The 26,238-nt window shown below is 34.3% G+C and overlaps 1 protein-coding gene across 1 annotated transcript in view; it reads left to right on the top strand.

Annotated features, from left to right (window-relative positions):
* The window catches only part of EXOC2 (exocyst complex component 2), a 283,158-nt gene that overhangs the window by 91,939 nt on the left and 164,981 nt on the right, over positions 1–26,238 (top strand). Inside the window, exons 7-11 of the mRNA XM_045089602.1 lie at positions 4,966–5,046; positions 16,275–16,420; positions 16,553–16,634; positions 17,422–17,524; positions 23,021–23,129. Of these exons, the coding sequence (XP_044945537.1) occupies positions 4,966–5,046; positions 16,275–16,420; positions 16,553–16,634; positions 17,422–17,524; positions 23,021–23,129 (521 nt within the window). The remainder of the gene's footprint in view (positions 1–4,965; positions 5,047–16,274; positions 16,421–16,552; positions 16,635–17,421; positions 17,525–23,020; positions 23,130–26,238) is intronic.

Raw genomic sequence — 26,238 nt, 5'->3', positions numbered from 1 at the left:
TCTTTTAGTGTTATAGAGAGAAATCCTAAGCCAGTGTAATTCTTTATTAAAATATTAAAGGAACTGTTTTCCTTTCTCCCTAAATGGTTTAAAGATATATTTGTTTCAACTTGAATTAAAAAAAAAAAAATGCCTTTTCAGGATATATTAGAATGTTGATCTTATCTTTACTCATTTTTCCCCTTGCTTGATAAACTTTTAGAATCTGTAGACTCATATCTTCAGTTTTTAATGCTTTGTTATATCAGATATCATTTATGGTTTATTTCTGAATAACCTTGTGTAAAAATGCTACTCCTTTCTTTCTGCTCTCTTGTGTGGTACCCAGCATTTTTTCTGTTTTCAGTACACTGCTAAGTTGCCCAGTATTTGTATGCCTCAACTAGTTTCCTTCTGTTTACTGCTATACTGGATGTTGGGAAGTGTGGTCTGTAAATGATTGGAAAGGGAAAGGAGTTGTTAGAGGTAAGAAAAATGGGAGAGAAGAGTTATAGTCCTGAAGATAAAAAATTAGATGTTTCATGTCAGAACTAGGCTCAATAGAGATGACAGAGTATAAATAAACACCATTCTGTGCTTTTTTGATATCATCTGTGTTCTCCTTGAAAGGACTGTTTCATTTGCATCCACGGGTGTTTTTCCATCCATCCTGGTCAGGTAGACAGTATGGCTTTTATGTATCTTTAAGTTTTTAAGCTATTGTCAGTTTGCTTTTTCCCTGTGTATATCCATAAATATTGTAATTAAAACTTGATAGGTATGCCTGATATAACTTATCTGCCAGTGTTGACCTCAGTGTGTTTATTGTAGTTATTACTTTACTATATCCTGCTAAAATATTCCCAGCAACTTGTGTTACTTTTCTTTGGCAGTCATTCTGCCATTCTTTTCATTCCTTTAAGTCTTGATAAGCCATAGTTTCTTATCATTTACTGTTCAAATGAGTTCTGGCAGGCCATGGTAATGTTTGTGGAGTTTTTCATATAATTAAAGGCTTTCTTCAGTTCCTCAGTGCCTTCTGATCATCACCTTTGTTTTGGTGATCATTTCCCTGACTGCTCCTTGAGCTTATCACTTGACTGATCTCATTCTTTTTATTGATGAGCCCAGCATTAATCACTTGCTTCTTTTAAGAACAATTATGGACCCAAATGGTATGAATTACTTTTACTTATGTTATACTAAAGAGTACCTGAGAAAAGAGACCAGAGCAGAGTAAATAACATATGTTGTTCAATGTACAATTGACCTTTTTTCTCATGTTACTTTTATTGCTGCTCCTTGAAGCATTGTAAGCCATAACTGATTTTTTGGCACATTCTGTTGTGTCTACTGATATATAAAGGTTTTACGCAGATGTGGTTATCAAGGATCCAATTCTCTAATAGAGAATCCTTTATACCCTTTAGTGTTTTATGTAATAGTTGTAATAAATTTGATTATTTATTGTTTTTTTTTCAACATAACTGAGGAAAGGATTCATAGGTTACCTAACCTATTTCAATGTAATTTATAAAATTTTGTCACTCTCATAAAAATTTGGTAGAATAAGAAGTAGGAATTAAATGTTTGAAAAGCTTTCTACAGATTTAAATTTTTTAAAAGATTTTATTTATTTATTTATTTATTTATTTGCGAAAGAGAGACAGAGAGAAAGAGAGTTCACAAGGAGGCAGAGTGGCAGGCAGAGGTGGAGAGAGAAACAGGCTCCCTGCCAAGCAAGGAGCCTGATGTGGGACTCGATCCCAGGACCCTGGGATCATGACCTGAGCTGAAGGCAGCAGCCTAACTGACTGAGCCATCCAGGTGTCCCCAGATTTAAATTTTTAAGACACCTTATTCTAACTCTTCTTTGTCTTCTATTTTAGTAAGTATTGTTTTCAGAGTTTAGCTTATAGGCCAAATTAGGCCATAGCCCATCTTTGTACAGTCCAGGAGCTAAAGATGGCTGTGTTTTTCAAGGTTTATTTGGGGAAGAAAAAAAAAAGAGAAGTAGAATATGTGATAGAGGCCCTATGTGGCCCACAAAGCCTAAAATATTTACTGTGTGGTTCTTTATAGAAATAGTTTTCTAGTCTCTGACCTAGTTTGAGTATTCCTGTCTCTTAGACTAGTAGTAATATATAGTGGTTAGAGTATATGGATCACAGTGTACCTGACATAAATCCTTATAGACATTGCCTATACACACATGTCATTTCTTAGTGCCTCATTTAATAATGGCATTGTATAAATGTGTAGACAAATACTTTGAAATTTTTAATTGAAATCTGCAAATCTGATGTCCATATTTAATTAGAGATAAATAAAAATTTCAGTGAATCAACAGGTAGTCTTTCTATAATTCTGATTTTTCTTTAAATAGAACTTTTATATTCATACTTTTTTGGTTTCTTAAATACAATTTTATGGTGTTCAACTGCTTCACATATTTAAGTTTTAATAGATTAGAAACAATAACAAACCTGTGATCATGTACCCAGTTGCTTATTGAGTTTTACTATTTAAAAATGTTTTTAGAGAAAATAAAAGGTCAAGGAACCAGACATTTAGTTATTTGGTTTAATGTTCTGGAAAATAGGATTGCCTTTATCAGATCCCTGTGTCTCTTGGTCCTCATGCTTGGCTGACAGCTTGACAGTGACTCTGCTGTGGTGGAGATGGGTGGCAGGAAGCTGCTTTGTCAGCAAAAAAGAGCTGTAAACTGAGCTGAGGGGAGCTAGGCTTACCTCGTTTTGACCTGCTGATCAGTGATGGGCTTTGCCAGCAAGAGAAATGTGACTGCCTGATTTCCTTTAATGATTTTAACTTAGAAAGCAACATTTGAAGCAGGGCTCTATAAGATGCAATGTCTTATTGCCATGGAAGAAACTTAAGCAATGCTCCCGTAATATGGAATGTGTGCCCCACGTTCTTTTGCAGCAAGATTGTCAGAAAATTACACCAGCATTTAAATGAATAGTTTGAGCAGTGTTTTTAGTTTAGCTTTTTTATATTTGGGCATTTTTATCTCCTCTCTTTAAAGATAGGGAAGCTATTTTCCATTTAATGTAACAAGTTCAAGTTAAATTTAATTTTGATATGTGGAAACATTTTATGTCACTATCACCAAATAATCCAAATTTGAAACATTAAACAAAAAGAACTTTTTTTTTTTTTTTTACTTGTGAGTCAACCAAGACAATTAAGAATATACTGGCAGACTTTTTTTCCCCCCAAATGTATTTCTTTTTCTTTCTTTGATTGTGTTTCTCTAATAAAGAAGCTGTCTGTTTATAAATTTCAAACAAAATTTGAAATTGCTCTAAAAGAAAGGTATTAAAAAAGGGCAGGACTAAAATTAGAAAGTAATTATAAGAAGCAGAAATGTAGATGTTATTATGCATTGAGAATATTTTTATAGTGCATTTGAGCACTGACTTTTACCCAGGATTTTCTAATCAGTGAGTCAAAGGGAACAAAATTGTGATTGATTAAGGAGGGCATGTTTTGGATGGAGCACTGGGTGTTATATGCAAACAATTAATTATGGAACACTATATCAAATACTAATGATGTGTACGTAATAAAGTAAAAACAAATTTTTCTTTTTGCTTAAGCAGACCACACCCCCCACCCCCGAATAAATCTACCACTCATGACTGATGGGTTGATGCAGAACCTGTAAAATCCTTTTAAGAAGAGTTTGACATTCTTTTTGAATGTTGGAGAATAGCTGTATCAGAGTGACGTTAATTTCATTGTACTGGCTGTAAAGCCATGGAGTTATATACATCTTATGTTTGAAATTGTGCTAAACAAAGTTATGTGAAACAATAAAATCCTGGGTGTTTAGCAGCCATTATTTTAGAGAGAGGTATCATTTGCAACTGAATGCAGTTCCCAACTAACATAATAAGTATATTATTTTCATTCTACAGATGTGAAAAACAGGCTTAGCCAAGTTAAGTTGCTTGCCTATGCAATACAGGCAATATAGGGTGAAGTTTTTTGTTCTGGGATCAGACAGCGTGAGTTCAAATTTGGGATTTGGCTTTGTGATATTGGTCAACTTGTTTAATTGCCCTCAGCCATGGATTTCTTCTCTTGAAATAGAAATAATATTAGAACAAACATCATTGACTTCTTACCAGATGAGCAATATGCATTAGAAATTTATCATTGTGCTTAATTTATGGTCATGGCTCAATTAATGTTTGCTTTGCTAGTTTTTTTATTTTTATTATGTCAGAATTTTGAATTTGAAATTATATTTGGTCATTTCATTTTGAAAATTTTCTTAGTGCTTCACTTAGATAAGTCTGATTTGCCCTGTTTAAAACCTACTCTACAGTAGGTAAAACATTTTTTAAATATAAATTTTTAAATGATTTTTAAATAATGTTTATCAGAACCATGCAGACATGGCAATAATAACAAAAACTCCAATATGATTTGTATATCCACAAATTGATATATTGGTAGATGTTACCAGATAGTTCTTGTGAACTTCCAGGGAAATAATAAAAGAAATGGAGAGAACATGAATAGTATGTATTTTGCCATGTTGTGTCCAAGGCTGAAATGGAATATTTTGAAGATGGTATACTTCAAATACTAGTACTTCTCTTTTGCAGATGGTGAAACTGAGAAATAAAAATGACTTTCCTATAGCCAAATATCAAAGATATTAGTTACATACGTCTCACTTTTATTTTCTTTTTTAGTTTAACTGTTCTTAACCACTCAACCTTGATGCTCAGATGATCGAGTATATGTATTATTGTACTATTTTAATAGTACTAAACTATGAGTAACATAGACTGGTGTCTCCTGCTTACTTTGCATAGTTTTTGCATGTTTGTGCTTCTTTCCAGCAGTGAAAATAATATGACCATTTTTTAAAGTTGTTTAAAAATGTCATTTTGATGTAATGTCTTTCCACCCACTAAAATAGCACACACTTTAACTAGATGTTTTTTCTAGCTATCCATCAGAAACTAGAAGCAGATGGAACAGAAAAAGTAGAAGGATCCATGACGCAAAAACTGGAGAATGTTCTGAACAGTAAGTTTTGTCCTACTACCCAAAACTATTTATGGACTTTATAATAAGCTTTAATATAGTTCTTGGAATTGGTTTCACAGAACAGGCAGTGAGTTGCATTTTAATATTTATTTCTAAATAGTAATGATTTAATAAATATAAATGGGGAATAAAAACATTGAAAATGAACATTCTGTTTTGTTTGCATTTTATTTATAAGAAATCATAATTTAAAAAATAAGCCCGAATGCTTCTAAGAAGTAAAACTTGCTACTGTAAAAGAGACTGGTATGTAAGTAACATTATCAAAGAGAGAAAAGTGCTGAAGCAATAGCCAGGATTGCCATTGACCAGAACCCTGAAACTTATCTTCATATATCTAACAGTTTTAAAGCAAATATTATCAGCTCCTGGAATGACAGATACTTACATGTCATTGATTTATCTATATCATGTCTTTTTCCAAAGTGAATTTATAGCAGCTTCATCTTTAAGAGTATTACTAACTGTGAGAAATTTTGTAAAAATTGTATGTCAATAAAACCTGATATATACAAAGTTTTGGGTCCCACCCACTTGCCTTATATTCTTTTTTTTTTCCTCCTGACATTCTAGTTCTCAGCTACTGATCCTAATGATCTGGAAGAAACTCATCAGATGAATCAATTTCTCTTTTTATATTAGCAGCTTAAAATAACATTATCCTCTTTCACTCATATAGTAAACATCTGATAGAGAGCAGCAGTCCCCAGGGGAATCTCCCTGTTTTTAAGTTTATGTATAGCAAATGATTTCCCCATGAAATAGGGTTAAGAATAGCTAAAACATTTAAAAACCCTCACATCAGGTATTTAGTGATCTGTGAATGAAGGATTGTGATATTTAGTTTCAGACTACTAGCTTAATTTATTCCTTTGGTAACTTCCTGAACTTTTTTTTTTTTTTTGGGTAAATGTCTGTTTTTAAACCCCTGGGATCCCTAATAAAACATTTGCTGGAAAGAAGCTTTAATTTGATGTGGACTTCCTTTGCTAGAATTTGAGTACTTTGATTTCATCCTAAATTTATGAGTTTATTAGCACTTTAAATAATCTTCCCTCTGGTGGTTGTGGTGGTGGGTTGTTATTATTTTGCCTTGAGATTTTGCCTTGTTTTCTGAGAACCAAGTCAGCAGTTTAAATAAAATTAATATATTCTGAACTCAACTCAAATAAACATTTACTAAAGCTATTTCTATATTAATATAGCCAGACATTTTAAGGTCTTAGGTATTTCTACTCAGGCATACTATTTTCAGTGGAGTACTTGTCATCAAATCATGGTATCTGTAAAAAATGATATTTAGTAACTTTAAAAAGAGTGATTTATAAAAACAAGCTGATATTGTAATTAAATTGTTATATCAGTAAGAGAAAATAGACACTAAGGTTTGGAAAAAATTAAGATCTGTTTCATGTGTTAGGTTTAGCATAGTGTGTGAACATAATTTTTTTTTCTTCTAAGGAGCACTTTAGGAAATCCTCCCTTGGGATTTGCAGTATAAAATTTTAAGGGAAATTATTTTACTTCTGTTCTTCATAACCACAAACTTTATTTAGAAATGTGTCATATTAACTTTATTGAAGTTTACTATTCTTCAGTAAATTTGGGCTAAATTAGTCATTTCTTTATGAGACTCCACTTCAGGATTTTCTGGTGTAAAGATTTTTCTTAAAATCTATTCTTTTTTATAACACTTTCTTTTTCTGGAAACATTCTCTTTTTTAATGCCAATTTAAGTCAGATTTTATTTTATTTATTTTTTATTATGTTATGGAAGTCACCATACAATAGTACATCATTAGGTTTTGATGTAGTGTTCCATGATTCATTGTTTGTATATAACACCCAGTGCTCCATGCAATACATACCCTCCTTCATACCCATCACCTGTCTAACCCATCCCCTCACCACCCTCCCCTCTAAAACCCTCAGTTTGTTTGCTGGAGTCCATAGTCTATCATGGTTCATCTCCCCTTCCAAATCCCCCACTTCATTTTTCCCTTCCTTCTCCTAATGTCCTCCATTCCTTAGGTTCCCCAAATAAGTGAAACCGTATGATAATTGACTTTCTCTAGAGAGCTTGACTTATTTCACTTAGCATAAAGTTCTGGAAACATTTTTTATGAACTTGATGTTGATGTTTGCTATCTTAGGATGAGGTTTTGCTAATTCAGGTCAACATGACAAACATTTATTTAATTGTGTAAAAGTACCATGTTTGGTTCAGTGTGAGATACAAAGATGGAAGACATATGGCCCATGCCCTGTACACATATCCTTTGTCCAGGTCGGTATATCATAGTTTGTAAGCTGGAGAATCAGGGAAAAAAAAAAATTATAGAGGGGCACCTAGTGGCTCAGTTGGTTAAGTGTCGGACTCTTGGTTTCAGCTCAGGTCATGATCTCAGGGTCTTGAAATTGAGTCCCACATCAGGCTCTGCACTCAGCATGGAGCCTGCTTAAGATTCTCTCTCTTCTCTCCCTCTGCCCCTCCCACTCAAGCTCATGTGCATGCTCTCTCTCTCAAAAAAATTACAGAAGTACTATGGAAAATTTAATGTCTTTTCTTTTGGAAAGGAAGGAAAGAATAGATGAGTTTGAATGTAGTTTAGTTTGCTTAGATTATTATTAATGCTTTAATCTTATATATAATTATATACCAATTTGTATGTTTTTCCTGAGTTATTTTAAATGAAAGTTTTTAAAGGGCAAACTTTTTTACTTTAAGGTTTTTAGAAACTTAAAGTAAAAAAGGGTAATGTCGACTCTAAGAAACTTAGTCCATTTTATTCAAAATATATCAATATTGATGCCATTCATTGAATTTTTTTCATTTTCCTCGATATATGTTTTTTATATTTGCCTTTGAACCTAATAATTCCTTCTTGATTTCAAGCCAGGGATGAAGGGATGACTATTAATTTATATCAAATTCACATATCCAACTCTATGTCCTTACCTATTCCAGGAGTATAGAATAGTGCTCTTCAATAGAGGTTTTGGGATTATAGTTATTGAGCACTTAAATTGTAACTATATTGCTGAGGAATTGATTTTTTAAATTTTTAAAATTTTTATTTAATTTTAATAAATTTAACTTTAAATTGAAATAGCCATATGTGGCTAGTAATGGCATATTAGATAGTGTAGGTATAGACAATAAGTATTTATAGTAGCAGCTGTGGTGGTTAATAGTTAAAACTTCTGGAGTGCTCACTGAGGGTCAGGTATGGCTTCAGACATTCTCTATGTATTTAGTTCTCTCTGGGGCTTGTGCTGTCATACCTATTTTTTTTTTTTTTTAAGTAGACTCCTACCCAGTGTGGAGCCTAATGGGGTCCTTAACTCACAAACCTGAGATCAAGACCCAAGCTGAAATCAAGAGGTAGGCACTTAACCAACTGAGCTACCCAGGCAACCCTGTTATTTCCATTTTATTGATGAAAAAACTGAAGCCCAGGAAGATTAAATGTGTTATCTAAAGTCATATAAGTAGTAAGTGGCAGAGCTGGGATTTATATCTAGAAACCTAGCTTCAAATCTGTACTTAAAACTACCAACAGAGCTTGCTGTGCATTGTTTTGATAGGCATGAATTTCAATCACCACAGTTTGGTTAGATACACTTGTCCCTCAGCAACACAATTGAGATTTTAATTATCACAGTGTATTTGTCAAAATTGCATAAAGTACAAACGTGGTTGCTAGTTGTTCAGTCCACAGGTCACTCCATAAATAAGAGATGTTAGAGATGATCAGTGAGCACTTAACCTCTTTTCCTTCAGAGTCTCTGTGACTGGTCACTATACATATATTCACACACAGACAACAAAGCATATAGTTGTGTGGACTCCTTGTCCCCCAGACATAAACTCATATAGCTTTTTATACAAATGAATAATCAAAAGAGAGGATTGACCCACAAAGATGAAAGCACATTAAAAAAAAAAAAGTGGTAACAGTGTAAGTGAAATTCAAGTCTACCATAACTGGAGTTACAGAAGAAGCAGCTGTAGGCACTGCTGCTGTTCAGGAGACTCAAGCTGTGCAGCCAGAGGAACTGGATAAATGTGAATTTATTAGTGGAAATGAGGAAGGTATGAAGAAAAGAATAAGACATTGTAGGGAAAGTGATGCTTAAAGGAGTGCTCAGAGGCAATCAATGACATTCAGAGTGCAAATGATAAGTTTAGAAAGGAGAATGATAATTTATCAAAGTATAGAAAAGATGCTTGATACATATTGTAAATATTATGATGAATAAAGCAAGCAATCTTGTTTTTGTTTTTACAAAGAAATAGAACAGTTTTATTTTCAGTGTTTCTAATATTTTAAATCATAGATTACTAAGTAAATACTGGTTTTACTTTTTTTTTTTTTCATTTTCTTATTCATTAAGACCAACAGTAAGCATGTTTTTAATGGTGCAACAATTTTTATAAGTCACAGAACAATCATAATTTCTCCATTACTTAAGATTGTTTGCTTGGTTTCAGCTTGCATGGCCGTTTATGTGGTTCTGAACACTGTGCCGAAAGGGGCTTGTACTATACTGTACCACCTCTCTAAGTAGAAGGAATACTGGATGCTGATTCAAAGGCTTATTTTTAGTCCTTGCTCTGTAAGCCTTTATTGAGCATGTGTCAGTTCCATCCCAAGGTTATAAAGGTAGTAGTTATGCATTATTCCTAAAGCTTATTGTCTAATGGAGAACACAGATAAGCAGGTGATTAAATTATGGTGTGATAATTGTCTGCCACTGATAATCATGGGGTTCATCTGGAGCCTACACAGGATGTATCTCATTGAAAAGTAGAGTGAAAGACTCTCAGGACAGGGTCATGTGAGCCTTCAAAGGTGAGGAGATAGTATCTAGGCAAGCGGAGGTTAGCATGTGGACAAGCCAACTGGATACAGGTGTCCCAGACAGGGAAAGCCACATGAGGAGGAAGCCCCTGACTTCAGGAGAGGAGACCTCCTGCAGTCGAGGAACCAGGATCCAGTATTGTAATATGGAAGTGTGAGATGTAGGACTGTGAGGTAGATGGGGGTCTGCTTAGGATAAGCTTTCTTTCAAATTCTAGTGTAGTAGAATTTGTATTTATTTTGAAGACTGTTGGTGACCCATTTAGGAATTTTAAATAAAGAAGTGACATTACGAACTTTTTAAAGAATATTCTGCCATCTGTGGAAAGACATCAACAGATGAATGGATAAAGAAGCTGTGGTATAGGGTTAGGGTTAGGGTATGGTGTAGGTATACAACGGAGTACTATGCAGCCATCAGAAAACCAAAATCTTGCCATTTGCTACAATGTGGATGGAACTAGAGGGTATTACCCTAAGTGAAGTAAGTCAGTCAGAGAAAGATAATTATATGATCTCATTGATATGAGGAATTTGAGAAACAAGACAAAGGATCATAGGGGAAGGGAGGGAAAAATGAAACAAAATAAAACCAGAGAGGGAGACAAACCATAAGAGATTCAATCTAAGGAAACAAACTGAGGGTTGCTGGAGGGGCGGGGGTGGAAGGGATGGGGTGACTGGGTGATGGACATTGGGGAGGTGTGTGATTTGGTGAGTGCTGTGAATTTTGTAAGACTGATGAATCACAAGCCTGTACCCGTGAAACAAATAATATATGTGAATTAAAAAAATATATTCTGCCATCTGCATAGAGAATGGATTAGGAGAGAATTAGACTAGAGATAAGAAGATTCATCAGATAGAAGTGCTGAGGACTTTTAACCAAAACAGAGGTAATGAAGGTAGAGTGAATGGCAAGATGAGAGATTTAAGGAGATGAGAAAGGCAGTGTTTGCAGTGGTAAGTAGGAAGAAAGTAGTCAGTGATGACTTTCAGATTTCTGGCCTCAAGCAGAGCAAGAATGAGCAGGTTTGGGGCCTGAGGAGAAGAGAAATAAGAAGAGAAATACTCAGTTCGATTCAAGTTTGAGATTCCTGAGGATTGTACCTATGAATATCTTTCTGGCTCTCACGATCTCCTAATTGTGTGTGTCACACTGAGCAAATTGAATGACCTATCTTTGTTTCAGTTGCTTGCACTATAAAATGGAGATAACAATAGTGACTATTTTAGGGTCATAAACAAGTTTAAGTGGATTAAGAAATAATACATCTTTTTGGAATAATTAAGAAGAACATAGGAGACTTACTAAGTTTAAAGAATAGCACCTAGCATAGAATAAGCATTGCATATAGTATATATGTCTAGTATGTCTTTATGCTACCCACCAAAGCTTCCCAAAACTTTTTAGGTTATAAGGGATCCATAGAGGTTAAAATGGTTTTTCTTCCTCCACAGCATCCTCATTTTTTTCTTCCTCTTCCTCAGTTCTTGCCAAAGAAAAGTGAAGTGAGGGTCTGTGAGTTGATCATTAAAACCTTCATATTAAAGCTATCTACCTAGATTCACAATCCTATTCCTGTGCTCCGAGTCCCCTAAAGCTGACATGCTTGAGATTATCGCCCTCCTCAGCTCTGCTTCCAGGGTTCACTCAAAGGGAAATCCTAAGGGTTCCTCTTAGGAACTCAGTTGGTCCCGTAGGATGATGCTGGGATGTCACAAGGAATGCTCTCATGAGATCCCCTTAAAACAGCCAAGGCTGATTGAATTATCTTTGGGATGGTTAAGAATAAGGAATTTCTTTGTGATGAGTATTCTTTTAAAAAAATATTATATGTTGAGGAAAGTATATGTAAAGATTAGTCTTTTTTGAAAATACATTATTATTGACTCATGCCATTTATTACATTCCCATGATTTATTTTAAAACTGTAAGTTTGCAGTTCTTGATCTCTTTGACCCATTTTGCTCCCAGCTTTCCTCCCCTCTGGCAACTACCAGTCCATTTTCTGTGTTGATGAGTCTGGGTTTTGTTTTGTTCTGTTTTGTTTTTTAGATTCCACATGTAAGTGAAGTCATATGGTATTTATCTTTTTCTGTTTGACCTTTTTTCATTTAGCATAATACCTTCAAAGTCCATCCTACTGCAAATGGCCAGATTTAATTCTTTTTATGGCTGAGTAGTATTCCTGTGTGTGTGTGTGTGTGTGTATTGTGTGTTTATGCATGCATGTGTCTTCTCTCAAGATTAGTCTTAAGCTAACTGACATCACAAGATATATATGATTTTGGAGTCACCAACATAGATATGGTATTTGAATTTAACAGGATTGAATGATTTGACCCAAATTGTATGTATAAAATTAGGAGAAGAAAGACAAGGTCTTAAACCACTAAGGAATATTGGAACCAACTTTGTAAAAAAGGAACTGACTTGGTGGTGTGCTGGTAAATGCTTAACAATTGGCATTCCAGAAAAGAAAAGAAAAGAAAAGAAAGGAAAAGAAAAGAAAGGAAAAAGAAAACTAACCTTAATATTAGCATTCCCAGTGTATAAATTTTCCCATCATGATTGATTTCAAGCTATCAACTTGAGATTACTGAATAGAATTTGAGGAAATGGGAATAGTTGGCTCTTGGGAGCAGTATGGAACTTTTTTCTCATTCCCAAGATTCTAGTTCTCTGTACTTTGGGTAGTGCTATAGAATTTCATTGTCAAGTATGGCTCTCTAAACAAGCATGAACTTTTGGTTATGATACTATTTGTGTAAAATCATTATGTTATAGATGGCAGCATATCTAGTCATTATCTGAAATCTGTTGAGAGAAACTGAGACACATAGGGTAGGTTTATTAGGTCTCTGTAATCCTGGTTTTGTGTTTATTTTAAGTGTTTATTTTAAAGTTATTTTAAATTGTTGGGTACTTTTTGTTAGGTACCTAATCTCATTCAATTTACCTATTCCTGGAATAAATTGTGTTACGGTGTGTGTGTGTGTGTGTGTTGTGGGAGCAGTCCTTCCATTTACCTTTGTCACCAAACTCACATCAAGCAGAGAGTATAGGTTAAAAATCACTTCTGTCATCTACAGTCTCGGTGTCAGTGCCTTGAAAAGGACCAATAGGGTCACTTCAAAATAAGAGAAAGTATAATGCTTACTTTAAATAAACATACTTGAAATTAGAAGATAATCATTAGTATTTAGAATTATACAACTAGTTTTTCTAGATGATAGGAGTTTCTGATACAATTAGTTTTTTTTCATTCTTAAGGATATAAGATCAATAGGGAGATATGAGTTTGACTAGTTAGTATGCAGTGTGATTGTGTTGTGTCTTCCCATCTTTTTTTTTTTTTCAGCTTTATTGAGATATAATTGACATGTAGCATTGTGCAAATGTAAGATATACATCAGGTTGATTTGCTACCCTTGTATCTTGGAATACCCTTAGCATTAGCTAACCTTAGCGTAAGCATAAGCTTACCTTAGCATTAGCTAACACCTTCGTCACATCACATAATTCTGTTTGTTTTTTGTGGTGGGGACATTTGAGATTTACTCTGAGCAGTTTTCAAGTATATGATGTATGTTGTTAACTATATTCACAACACTATGCACTAGATCCTCAGAATGTATTTATCTTCTTACTGGAAGTTTGTAGCCTTTGATCAACATCTCTGCATCTCCCAACTCTCTAACCCCTGGTAACCACCATTCCTCCCTGTTTCTATGACTTGAGGTTTTTTTGTTTTGGGGTTTTTTTTTTAGATTTCGTGTTTGCATGATACCATGTAGTTTTTGTCTGTCTCTGACTTATTTCACTTAGCATAATACCCTAAAGGTTTATCATGGTCTTCTTACACTGAGAAAAATTTTATAGCTCTTGTTAACCTGACTATGACAGTGGCAGCTCAGTGTCTTTATAGCAGCCTTGCTCTTCGTGCTTGCTGTGCATCTGTAACTGAGACCATGATAGTCACAGTCCTATGAGCTAGGGGTGTTGTGACACCCCTCGTGAGAAGAAATGACCAACTTTCAGGTCTAGAGTTGCCCAAGGCAGGATTGGTTCTGCAACCTGTAAGACCTAAGTCATTAGGTCTTTAGTCAATAGTTTTTCACTATTGTTCTGCGAGTACACACTGGTTGTTCAAATTCCTGCCAGTGGCCCTAAAATTGGATGTTCTCAATGTGAGAAGGTGAAGTAAAGATGTGGATAGATTGGTATGTGGGGAAAATTGTTCTTGGGAGACATGAACAATGTCTGACTGATGGATTATCTATAATGTCTCTTCATGTGTGAACACCACCACTGAGTTTAGTGATTTTGTTTTTCTTAATAGTTAGCCCTACAGAATAAAGACATTAAATGCATTTTGTGAGCTGTTGGTGATTTTTATCTGCTTAGTTTCACTGCTTTCATTTATTTTATTATTGATATAATCATGCAGTTATCAAAGAGCTATAAACTCCCAAAATTTTATTGTGAATGTGGTGTAATTCATAACACAATAACAATTTATGGATAGACATTATTTATAAATTAAAATTATGACTTCATAGCGTATTTCTCTATGTGCATGTTAAAATTCTCCATATATACATTTCTGTATTTATTTCTGCCTATAAATTTTTCTCTATAAAATTTTTTATGTTATTTTATTTATTTATTTGACAGAGAAGATCACAAGTAGGCAGAGAGGCAGGCGGGAAACAGGTTCCCTGCTGAGCAGAGAGCCCGATGTGGGGCTCAGTCCCAGGACCCTGATATCATGACCTGAGCTGAAAGCAGAGGCTTTAACCCACTGAGCCACTCAGGCACCCTCTCTATAAATTTTTTTTTTAAAGTTTATTTAATAATAAGTGAATTTTCTATGCACACTTGTTTTTGTACTTTCTAGGGGAGTTAAAATTATTAGTTGGTACTTCTTTCTTACCTTTAAAATACAGTGAGCAAAGTCTACTTTTGAATATTTATACTTTTGTCCTGAATTCTTTCATTGTGCAAAAAAAAAGTGCTTGGGAATTTAACATCCACAGCCCACATATAAGTAATCAACTGTTTAAAAATTTTTAGTGACATTTACATATCCTTTCACTTATGAAGCCTCAAAGGCAAAAAGTTTATATTTTTAAATGATAAACAAACATGTAATTTTCTGTGAAGAAAAATGTTTTAACCCTAATCAGATTTCAAATACTACATTTAGCCACCATTATGTGGTTTGGTGGGAAGTAGGGAATATATTTTTTCTCATCTTATAGAGATTTAGTATTCTGCTTTTGAAAGCATGTGGTGAAAACAGCTATCTTGACAAAGTTTTTCTATTAGGCCTTTAAAATTTCAACAATTTAAACATTATTTAGATAAAACAATTATGTTACAAAGACAACTTTTAACATGATCAGGCCACCCACAGTGGAGACTAGAGAATATGGCATGAAAGCCACCCAGTGAGACTGAGGTAATTTTTTCATCTTTGCTTAAAGTATACTCAGTAGACCAGATAATGTAGAAACTTTTTATGAGCAGCGATCAAACAGCCAAAAACAGTTATTCTTTTTCCCCTCTTTTCTTGTGGCTAATTAAAAATATTTGACAAGTTGAAAAAGTTAAACTTTGTAGCCAGTAAATTTTGCTTTAGATAAAGCAATTTTTTCATTATAGTGATTTGTATAGTTTGAAGTATTTTAGGTTAAAAAATATACATATATATAAAATATTATGTTATATTATATATATATAATATCCAGTGTGTATAAATTGAATTAGCTGATGTAAGAAGAAAATATTCATTAATGATATGTTAAAATTTGTCATTTAAGTTGCTTATGTAATTATTTGTGCATGTTGCATAAACAGATAATTTTACCAAGAAATAGAATTAGTTCAAAAATACTTCTTTTGAACAACTTTCCTGAAAAATAATTGTTTTTCTTGTTTTAGTACCATATAGTGCAGGTATTAAATCCGGAGAATTTAATTCGTGTGGTTGTGTGTACCTATGTGTATATGTGTGTGTTTTAACCTATTATCTGAACTAATGAAGTAATCTAAGGACCTATAATTGCTATACAATTTAAGAAGAGTAGCTAAAATAAATGTAGGTTCACATTAGCAGTTTTATTTGGGCCTGGTAAATATGATTATTTTTAATTGGATACTATTTTTAACATATGAAAAAACTTAGTGGGCAGAGTAGAAGTGTATTTTAGAAAACCGTAAAAGATCTCCAAAACAGCTAACTTATAAAAAAGTCTATTGAGTTTTAATGTAAAGCTACAATAGCAGCCTATCATTTTGTTTTATTTAAGCTTTTTTTGGTCTTTTTAAAATAGGAGCAAGTAATACTGCGGACACATTATTTCAAGAAGTATTAGGTCGAAAGGACAAGGCAGATTCCACTAGAAATGCACTCAATGTACTTCAGCGATTTAAGTTTCTCTTCAACCTTCCTTTAAATATTGAAAGGAATATTCAAAAGGTAGAGTACATATTTATGTACCCATGGTAATGATGTCATAAATTTTAAAGAGTTACTTTTTAAAAAAAATCTTAATCAAATGCATGCATGATACTTTACTGACAGTCTCCAAAATGTTTCTTTATTTTAAAGGGTGATTATGATGTGGTTATTAATGACTATGAAAAGGCCAAGTCACTCTTTGGGAAAACGGAGGTACAAGTTTTCAAAAAATGTAAGATATGTTTATTACTTTTAGGTCTCCTACTTTCTTTTTACAGGAAGAATGTAGAATGTATTCTGCAAAGAAAGTTATGTGCATTTTAATTTTTGTTTATATGGTGCTCTTTTAAAAATGTGAAACATTACTTCAAAAATAACATGGCTTTTCTTACCAAAATTTAGAGAAAATGAAAAACCGTGACTATAGGATAGGTTTAGGATAGGTTAGTCTTGGACATTCTTTGCCTTTTGTTAACTGTGATGATAGTAAAAAAATATTTTTTACTGGAAAGAATCAATTATGGATATTTTATAGAGATGGAAACTTATGTTTTAATCTTCTCTCTTCAGAAAAGCCATTGTTAATGAATTCTAATCTTATTTTAAAGTGAACTGAACAACTGTTGAAATTATCTTGAATGCAGGAGTTATAGAAAATAAGAAAAGCCTAAAATGTCATGTGGTAAGGCCTTATAACAAACAGAAATATCATAGGGCTTTAATAAATTCCTAAATGAAATCCATAAGGATTCAGAAAACTTAATTGCATTTCTTTATTGTGATACACTTACATGCAGTGAAATGCACAGACCTTACATATTCAGGACAGTGAGTTTGACAAATACACACACCCACATAATCCACACCATGGACAGAATGTATTTGTCACTCCAGAAAGTTCCCTTGTGCCTCTTCTTGGTCAACCCTTGTCCCCCAAGGCAATCACTGTTCTGCTTCCCATAATTTGATTTTGAGTTTCCATCCTTTAAAACTTATATGTTCTTTCCTTTATAAAATAGATTACGCTGAAGTAGAAACACGGATTGAAGCTTTAAGAGAATTACTTCTGGCTAAATTGCTTGAGACACCATCGACTTTACATGACCAAAAACGTTACATAAGGTAAACCCTCAAGAATTTTGATAAATCACATGTATCTGTGTAATACTAGATACATCATCTAACTCTTAAAACTAATTTAGGGGAAATTAGGAAATTGATGAAATGGTGAGAGCGAAGACAAATAGAAATTTACAAGTATCTGCTATGGGACACCAACGTTCTTTTGTATATTAAATTTAGGAGTACTCAAGGCAAGAAAATTCTGCTCATTGTTTGGTAATTTCTTCCTCCTGCTCAATAATGGCTTACCTAAGCCAGTAGGACAGTGTAGGTGTTGTACTCTGTGGGTACCCATAGACCACAAGGCAGGGGCTCCCTCTATGGTTTAGAGTACAGCATTGTCATTCTGGGTAGGAAATTCTTTATGCCACAGAAGTGGGCCATGGCTCAGTGGTGGAGAAATTTTTGAAAGGTTTTAGTATTAAAAATAAAAAATAAATTTTAAAAATTGCAATAATATAAAAAGTGATGGATACCATGGTATGATGAGAAGGCCTTAGAAGGAAGCAGTATAGCATAATGTAAATGAGTAAGCTAGTTGTTCCACTTGCATTCTCTTTTCAGTTTCTTCATCTGTGAAATGATGTGATAACTATCTGTATCTTGGGGTAGTTGCAAGCATAATCAAGAATACATTTAAGGATTAAATATAGCACCTGGCATATAAGTAGTCAATAAATTGTGTATATATCATGTTTATACCAGGATTTGGAGACAAAGCATATAAGTTAGAGGCTTTTTATATCTGTGATTTAAAATTAAAAATATTAACATTATTTTCTGCTGGCATATTTTGAATGTGGCCTTTATTCTCAGAATAAGCTATATTTTCCAAACTTAATGCCCTCTCTAATTAGTGAAGTTTATTGAATATTCAGTACTTATAAAAATAATAAAATGACTGTATATATTTTTGCATTTAGCTGTCATCACCGTATGACCATTGAAAATAATTTCCAGGTATGAAAAGAAGGTCTAGCCTGAAAGCTGCTAAGTTTGCCATCGGGAAGGAGACAATGGTCCACACTCAGACCTGTGGTCTTGGTGACTTAGGAGAAGAGTAGCAGCATGAGCCCTTGTCATTGTCATAACATTTGTGTTACTGAAGAGGAAAGGGACAGGAGGCTTTAAAAGGGGAGTGGAGAGAACTAACATTGATTGCTGCCACTACCAGGAGTCTGTAGTACATTCAGACATCACGCTAGATACTCTGTGTACGCCATTTCTAATCCTCACAGCTGCCTTGCAGGGGTATATGTCTGATACTTATAATATAGGTGAGGAGACTGAGCCTCAGACTTCATTTTTGCTCAGTGCACATAGCTAGGAGTAGGACTCACTCATGTTTGTGCTTTCAAAGCCTATCTTTGATTTTCTCTAAGCCATCTCCATAGGAAAGAATGTATTTGTGGGATTTTTTCTGGCTTGTAGAATCATGGAAATTTAAAGCTAGAAATAAACTACATGTTAGTTTTCCATCTGCTTTTTCTTTTCTTTACTTTACTTTTCTTTCTTTCTTTCTTTCTTTCTTTTTTTTTTTAAACATATAAAGAAATAGAGTTCCAAGGAGGTTAATCCTCTCCTGTCCAGGGATACACAGCTGATTAGTATATTATTATCTGTGTTCCACTATGTGACTTAATTGAGCTTTGTATTTATTTACCTATTTATATTTATGCTATTAAATTTGCCAGTAGTAGTATGTTAATCCTTATTGAATGTATGATTTCTTTATTTAGTGAATTACCATTTATATAGATAACTAATATATAGTTCTTATGACTAGTGAAGATATTAAAAAAGATTTTTTGAATGGCCTATTTAGGTGCTTTTTTCCTGTCATTTTAAAGGGAAGAGAACAAGCATTTCAACAAGAATATCAAGTAGTTTACTTATTTTGTAATCATTATTCTATTTTTGATGCTTTGAGAAGACATTGAGCAATTAATTTTATTATCCTTTTAAATTTTTAGTTATTAATAAGAAAAACAACGTCACAACAAGGTCAGATATGTTAGACTTTGGAATCTGGCAGTAGGTATTATGAGCCTCAAGTAGGGAAGGAGACCACTTTATCATCAGCAAAGTATATCTTTATTGGTTCTCTTCCATTGAAGTTATGCGTGGTGTGATTGAAAATCAAATTACTACTGTATTGTTTCACTTTGGTTGACTGTCTTGTCTAACTAAACATTTTGGATTATTCTTACTCTCCTTACTATAGCTTTCCTGAGAGGCGAAGTTATTTCATATGCTTCTTTCCATATGAGTGTAATCCTATCCCTGGTAATTGTTAAAAATCACGTCAGAATATGGCTAAAAAGTATAAGGCTTAAGTTTTAAAATATTGAGCATGTGTGGCGCCTGGGTGGCTCAGTGGACTAAGCTGCTGCCTTCGGCTCAGGTCATGATCTCAGGTTCTTGGGATCGAGTCCCGCATCTGCCTCAGCATCCCTGCTGAGCAGGAAGCCTGCTTCCCCCTCTCTCTTTGCCTGACTCTCTGTCAAATAAATAAATAAAATCTTTTAAAAAAAATACTGAGCATGTGCTCATCATAACTATAATTAGCATTCTTTACATTTCCCCTCTAAAAAAAGCTGTCAAATTTCTTTGATAATGCAGTTTTAGAAGAAATAGTAACATGTACCATATTTTAAACAAAAATCTTTGAAATGAAATTGCAGTTGACTGTTGAACAGTGTGGGGTTTGGGGCACTCTCTGCCCAGTCAAAAATCCATGTGTAACTTGATTCCTCTGAAACTTAACTACTAATAACCTAATGCTGACTAGAAGCCTTATCAATAATGTAAATAGCTGATTAACACATTTTGTATGTTGTATGTGTTACATACATACATACATACATACATATATGTATGTGTGTATATATATATTATATCTATTATATATATATGCTATTCTTAAAATAAGCCAGAGAAAAGAAAATGTTTTGAAGAGAATCATAGAGAAGAGAAAATACATTTACAATAGAGTACTGTAAAAAATCTACATATAAGTGGACCTGCACAGTTCAAACCCATGTCGTTAAAGGGTCAGTTGTCCTTTGTTAAACTACATACTAAAAAAAAAGAAGAAATTTATTGGATTAAGTCATTTAACCAAGGAGAAGCCTACCCATAAGTTGTACTTTTGAATCTTCTTTCCACTGTAGAATTTCCAAGAGACCACATTTATCTTTCTTTATGAAATTCTTTTAATGTAATACCCATTAATAAGATTATATAAGGGATTATTTTAAATTTTGCAAGTCACCTATTCACCATGTAAAAGATTATGTGATTTTTAAAATTATTAAAAGAGTTTAATTATTTCTCTTATAATGGACCATTTGTATTCCTATTCAGTAGTTTAAAAATTAAAAGGAAGCAGCTTTCCGAAGAGTATTCCTGTAGTTTACTACTAACACTAAATCTAAGGATGTTATATGACTGAAAGTGTTAGGAGAGAGTATTGTAGAAGTATTTGGAGGCAAAATAAACTTATCTAAGGAGAATGCTACGATAAATTATTCCCAACAAGAAAGAATAAAATATGTTTTTTTGCAAAGAAATGACACCGTGTACTATTTATCATAGTTATATTCCAGATGAAAAAAGCCCTTTGTGAGAGGAAGAATCATATTAGTTTGCAATATTTATGCCAGGCTAAATGTATTTTGTTAGACTGTAGTTTTATTCTTGGGGTGTTGTTAATTGATTTGTCCCTTTCTCAACACAGATACAGTCTATTTGCAGCCTGTAAATAGAGAGTCAGGGAGGGGTAGAAGGGCCAGCTCTTTGGCTGACTTTGAGGCATCTTTGTACAGTGGGAACCCCCCCATTTAAGGGGCCTGTTTGCCGGATGATCAAATGCCCAGCTCTGCTCAGAGCCGAGGCTGTCCGCATTAGCTTGTAAAAGGTCAAGGCGTATAGTTCCTAAATGTGATGTACGATGTCTCAACAGTTTATTTATTGCTAACTTATTACAAAATGTTTCTCCTCTAATTAATTGCTAATTGAGATGTCTGTAAGTAAGGAAATACCTAGTACTGGAGGAACGTGGGAGAGAAGCATCTAGTGTATCCCTCAGTGGTTAGAGTTTGGCTAGAGGTCGCAGCCATTAATTAAAATTTTATCATTGAACAAAAATATTTAACCACAATACAACGGACAGCTTATGGTTTAAGAACAATTTCAAGACAGTAAATTAAGCTTTTGGAGTTGATTTAATTAAATTTAATGTATTGCAGTAGTCCCTCCTTATCTGGATTCATTTGCATGGTTTCAGTTAGTGTAGGGCACTGAGGTCTGGAAGCAGATGATCCTCCTTCTGAAGTACAGTCAGAAGGTCAGAAGTAGCTTAGTGCTGCATATCAGTGCCTCCATCATTCTCCTCACTTTGTCTCATCATATAGGCATTTTATCATCTCACATCATCCCAGGAAGGGATAAGTACAGTATAGTAAAATATTTTGAGGGAGAAGACCACACATAACTTTTACTCTGATACATTATATGTTGTAATTGTTCTGTTTTTTGTTAATTGTTGTTAATCTCTTATGTGCCTAATTATAAATTAAACTTTATCATAGGTATGTATGTATAGGAAAAAGCAGTATATGTAGGGTTTAGTACTATCTGTAGTTTAACGCATCCCCCAAGGATCTTGGATTATATTCCATATGGGTAAGGGGACTACTGTATGTTTATATATTTTGTGATGGCCAAATCTTGAATAATATGTGTCAGAAATTTTTCAACTGAAATATACTTTAATTTTCAATCCGGGTTTGGATATTTTATATACAGAGACGACTTTGAGTATTTCAAAAACTATTTAAAAAACTGCCCATCTATACTATATTTTCTAAATAAATATATTTTCTAGAGAAAAATGCTCATCTACACTGTATTTTCTAAAGAAATATTTTCTTAGGAAAATAGAGTTCAGATGTTAGAGGTAAGTGCTTATTGTCACCATCTCTCTTTATGTAATAAAATAGCATGTTAGATTGCAGCGAAAATAATGTCACACTGCCATCTAGGGGCCATTTTTCAAATCAGAAAGCAATGAAAAACATTTGAAATTTAAAAACTATTCACTAGGTGTCCTCTGCTGGCTTCCACTTGTATTTTCTGTAATAACTGAGAACTAAGTATGGAAACACTCTGAACTGAATGTAGATTTCAAGATAAGTTCTCACTAAGGATTTAGGATCATTGCAAGTTGTCTCTGTCTTTTTGGTTGTCTTTGTATAAAGTTCTTATTTTTAAAAAATACAGTTTTATTGTTAATTGCATAAAAAGAAATTTGAATATTATTTCATTTAGAATTAAGTATTGAAGACTAATGTTGACAAGTGCTTTACTAATTGATAATATTTTAGGTTTTCTTAAAAAAAGAGTAATGATTTAATAGTATACTAGCTTTTCTTTTGTCCCTTATTCATGGCTCTACAGAAGCCTCCTTGGTCAAACTTGGCCTTGCTTTTTCAGGTACCTGTCTGACCTTCATGCACCAGGTGACCCTGCTTGGCAATGTATTGGCGCCCAACACAGGTGGATCCTTCAGCTCATGCACAGCTGCAAAGAGGGATATATACAAGATTGAAAGGCAAGGCTGCTTCTCTTCTAGTGCATTATGCCATTCCTTATTATCAATTTAATACATTTTGGAAATGCTTAATGATTAAGGGAATGATTAATTTTCTTGATATCTGTACTTGTTTTTTGTTTTGTTTTTGTTTTTGCCCCTGGTTAGCATTATACCTGAGTGAATAACAGGGAGGGATGAAAACTCTCTTGATATCCCTATTTTTATGGTCAACAGCCAGTATTGACAAAGGTTTGATTTAAGGAATAGTTAAACTTCTATGGGAAATAACGTGATGTAGAAATATTAGTCTTTAATAAATAGTAGTAGTCCATTCACTATTCATCAAATATATGTTGAGCTCTGCCATGTGCCAGGCATTGTGCCAAGTACAGAAGGACAGCTGTGAATAAAACAGACACGGTCCCTGCGCTCACAGTATTAAACACTTAACTCACCAAATACAAGGTTGTTGACAAGCGATACAAAGAAAAATCACAATATTCTGAAGGAGTAAAACTGAGGAGCATACTTTAGATGGTCCATTTGGGAAGGTGTCTCAGAGAAGCCTCCTTGTTCACTAAGAGCTAGAAGAATGAGAAGTAGCCTGCTGGGATGATTTTAGTCTGAAAAAGGAAAGGCTGTGAAATAAGTTTGAAGGAAGAAGTTGCAGGTGCATTCACATGCAGGTTTATCAACTTCTTTTTGTAAAATTCTATCATCCCACAGATATTGAATGTATTCAATGTCTGCTGTGCTGTGTGTTGGCCTCTGTTGGATGCTAAGGATTCAGTAGTTAGTCTGGCAGATGGGCCTGGCTCACTCAATACTTATAAAATAGCCAGGGGTGGGGGGATGTGGGGAGGAGATAGACAAGAAAAGTAGAATGGACTAGTAGAATACAGTGTTACTTTCTAAGCCCGAGAAGTTCTTCCTACCTTGGAACACTTAGGAACAGCATCCAATTCAGAGTTTTGAGGCCACAGAAGTGACATTCCAAGATCTGAAGAATATCTGTATTGGCCAGTTGAAATAGAGGAGAGGAAAAGGAAAGAGGTAAAGACCATTCCAGGAAGAGAAAATAGAATGTGCACAAGACCTCAAGCAAGAGATGTCCCCTGAATTCTCTGTGGCTGGAGTTTAGTGCACAAAATGGCAAGAGTGGAGGCTAGAGTTAGGTGGTGTCAGGTCTTGTGTGGACTTTGTTAGCCCTTTCAGGGGCTTTGGACTTGATCCAGAGGACATTGGGGTGACCATTAAGGATATGAAGTGGAGGAAAGACCCATTGAGACTTATTTAAGAGACAGCTCTGGGGGGGAGCAAGACTGGAACAGTACAGCTGGTTAAGAGGCTGCTATGGTGATTCAGACATATCTCCTCCCATGAGGTGGAAGATGTGGAGAAAGAGACAGATTGAAGAGTTATTCAGAAATTAGAGTTGATAGTACTTGGTGATTAAAGAAGGAAGAGGGGATTAAGGGGAAGAGGGGATTTCCAGATACCTGACCTCAGCAACTAGTTATGATGATGGCACCATTGAGTTAGGAAGGCTAGCAGAGAAAAACATTTTTTTCCTTTTGTTTGGACAGATTGATTAGGCATTGTCTGGCATGCAAGGGAAGATACCCTATAGGTACTTTGGATTTAAAGAGCAGGAGATTTGGATGTGATTTGTGTGTAGATGGTCCCTGGAAGTTGATGCATTCACCCAAGAAGATGAAAAAAGGAAAAAATTTAGTACAGAATCCTGGGGAATGATATTTACAGGCCTAAGAGAAGGGAAGCCTACAAGAGATGAAGAAGTATTGGTCTGCTGGGCTAAGGGGAAAACAGGGGTTATCATGTCACAAAACCACAGAGGAGAAGAGTGATCAGCAAGTGTTTTAAGATGAAGAATAAGATGAATAGATGTCCTTTAGATTTAGCACAGAGGCTATTGTTGGTGACCTCGGTAAGTACAGTTTCAGTGCCATGAGATGTCAAATAGAATATATAAAATAAGAAATAGAGATACTTACAAGACAAAGTTTCCAGGAGGAATAAGTGAGGCAACATAAGAACAGTCCTGGAACAGAAGGGAGTACAATGGAGAGGTTACCATTATTTATTTATAGCATAGTTTTGTCTTGAATTACCTGGCTTGGTTTTGAGGACTTTCCAGCTGTGATTTTGTTTTTTCCTAGTCTTGATATTCAGGAAAATCCAAAATCTCTTTATTCATGCTACATCAAAATTCCTGTTAATGTCATTAATTATTTTATAGTTTTAGCAGGTGAAAATGACCTCAAATGACATACATAGTCTGTAGTCTTTAGGGATATTTAGAGGGCCTTACATATTTGTTTATTGAGTGTTCATTATTAGCCAGGATTCCCTTAACCACCCATCAGAATCCCCTGGGTGTTTTTAAAGACTGTCAATTCCTGGCCTTCACTTTATGCCTACTGATCGTTTAAGAATCTCTAGGTCCAGGCATCAGTATTTGCTAAAGCTTCAGGTGATCTAGGAGCAGTCTGGATTCATAATCTGGGCACTATATGCTGTGCTAGGGACTGGAAGTACAGTGGTCAGCAGGATGGACATGATCTGTGACCTCTTAGAGCTTGTAATCTATTGGGGAGGACATTAATTTTAAGAGTTACATAGGTATATTTAAAAAAGTACCATGAAGTAGAGCGTAAAGAATTCTACTCCAGTCTATTTAGGGGGAGGTCCAAGGAAGTTTTCTATAAGAAGTGGTATTTCCATTGAACCTAAATGATAAATATCAGTTATCCAGATAAAGAGGCATGAAGTAGCCCAGATTCTGAGAAGGTGCTCAGTAAATGTCACCCTATTCCTTACTTCACAAAGTAGGTTAATAAGTATGGTAATGATATTCTCCAGATACAAAGAAGACAATTGGTCTAACAAAGATCTTCCTACTTAGGTTAAGAAGAGACAATCTGACCATATAGTTTGGTTATGAAAATATTTGAATTTTGGGGATATGTATAATTTATGAAGACAACATATAAACTATTTGAAATTGGAAAAGTACCATGAAATTTCATATATCTTATAGTCACATCCATAACAGAAATATCTGATAACCAATATTCCATTGCCAAAGGTATGAATC

Source organism: Mustela putorius, unplaced genomic scaffold, assembly GCF_011764305.1.
Source record: "Mustela putorius furo isolate JIRA1106 unplaced genomic scaffold, ASM1176430v1.1 tig00000117_pilon_pilon_pilon, whole genome shotgun sequence".
NCBI lineage: Eukaryota > Metazoa > Chordata > Mammalia > Carnivora > Mustelidae > Mustela > Mustela putorius.
The sequence above is the reverse complement of the archived record's forward strand: the minus strand, read 5'-3'. Positions and strand labels throughout refer to the sequence as shown.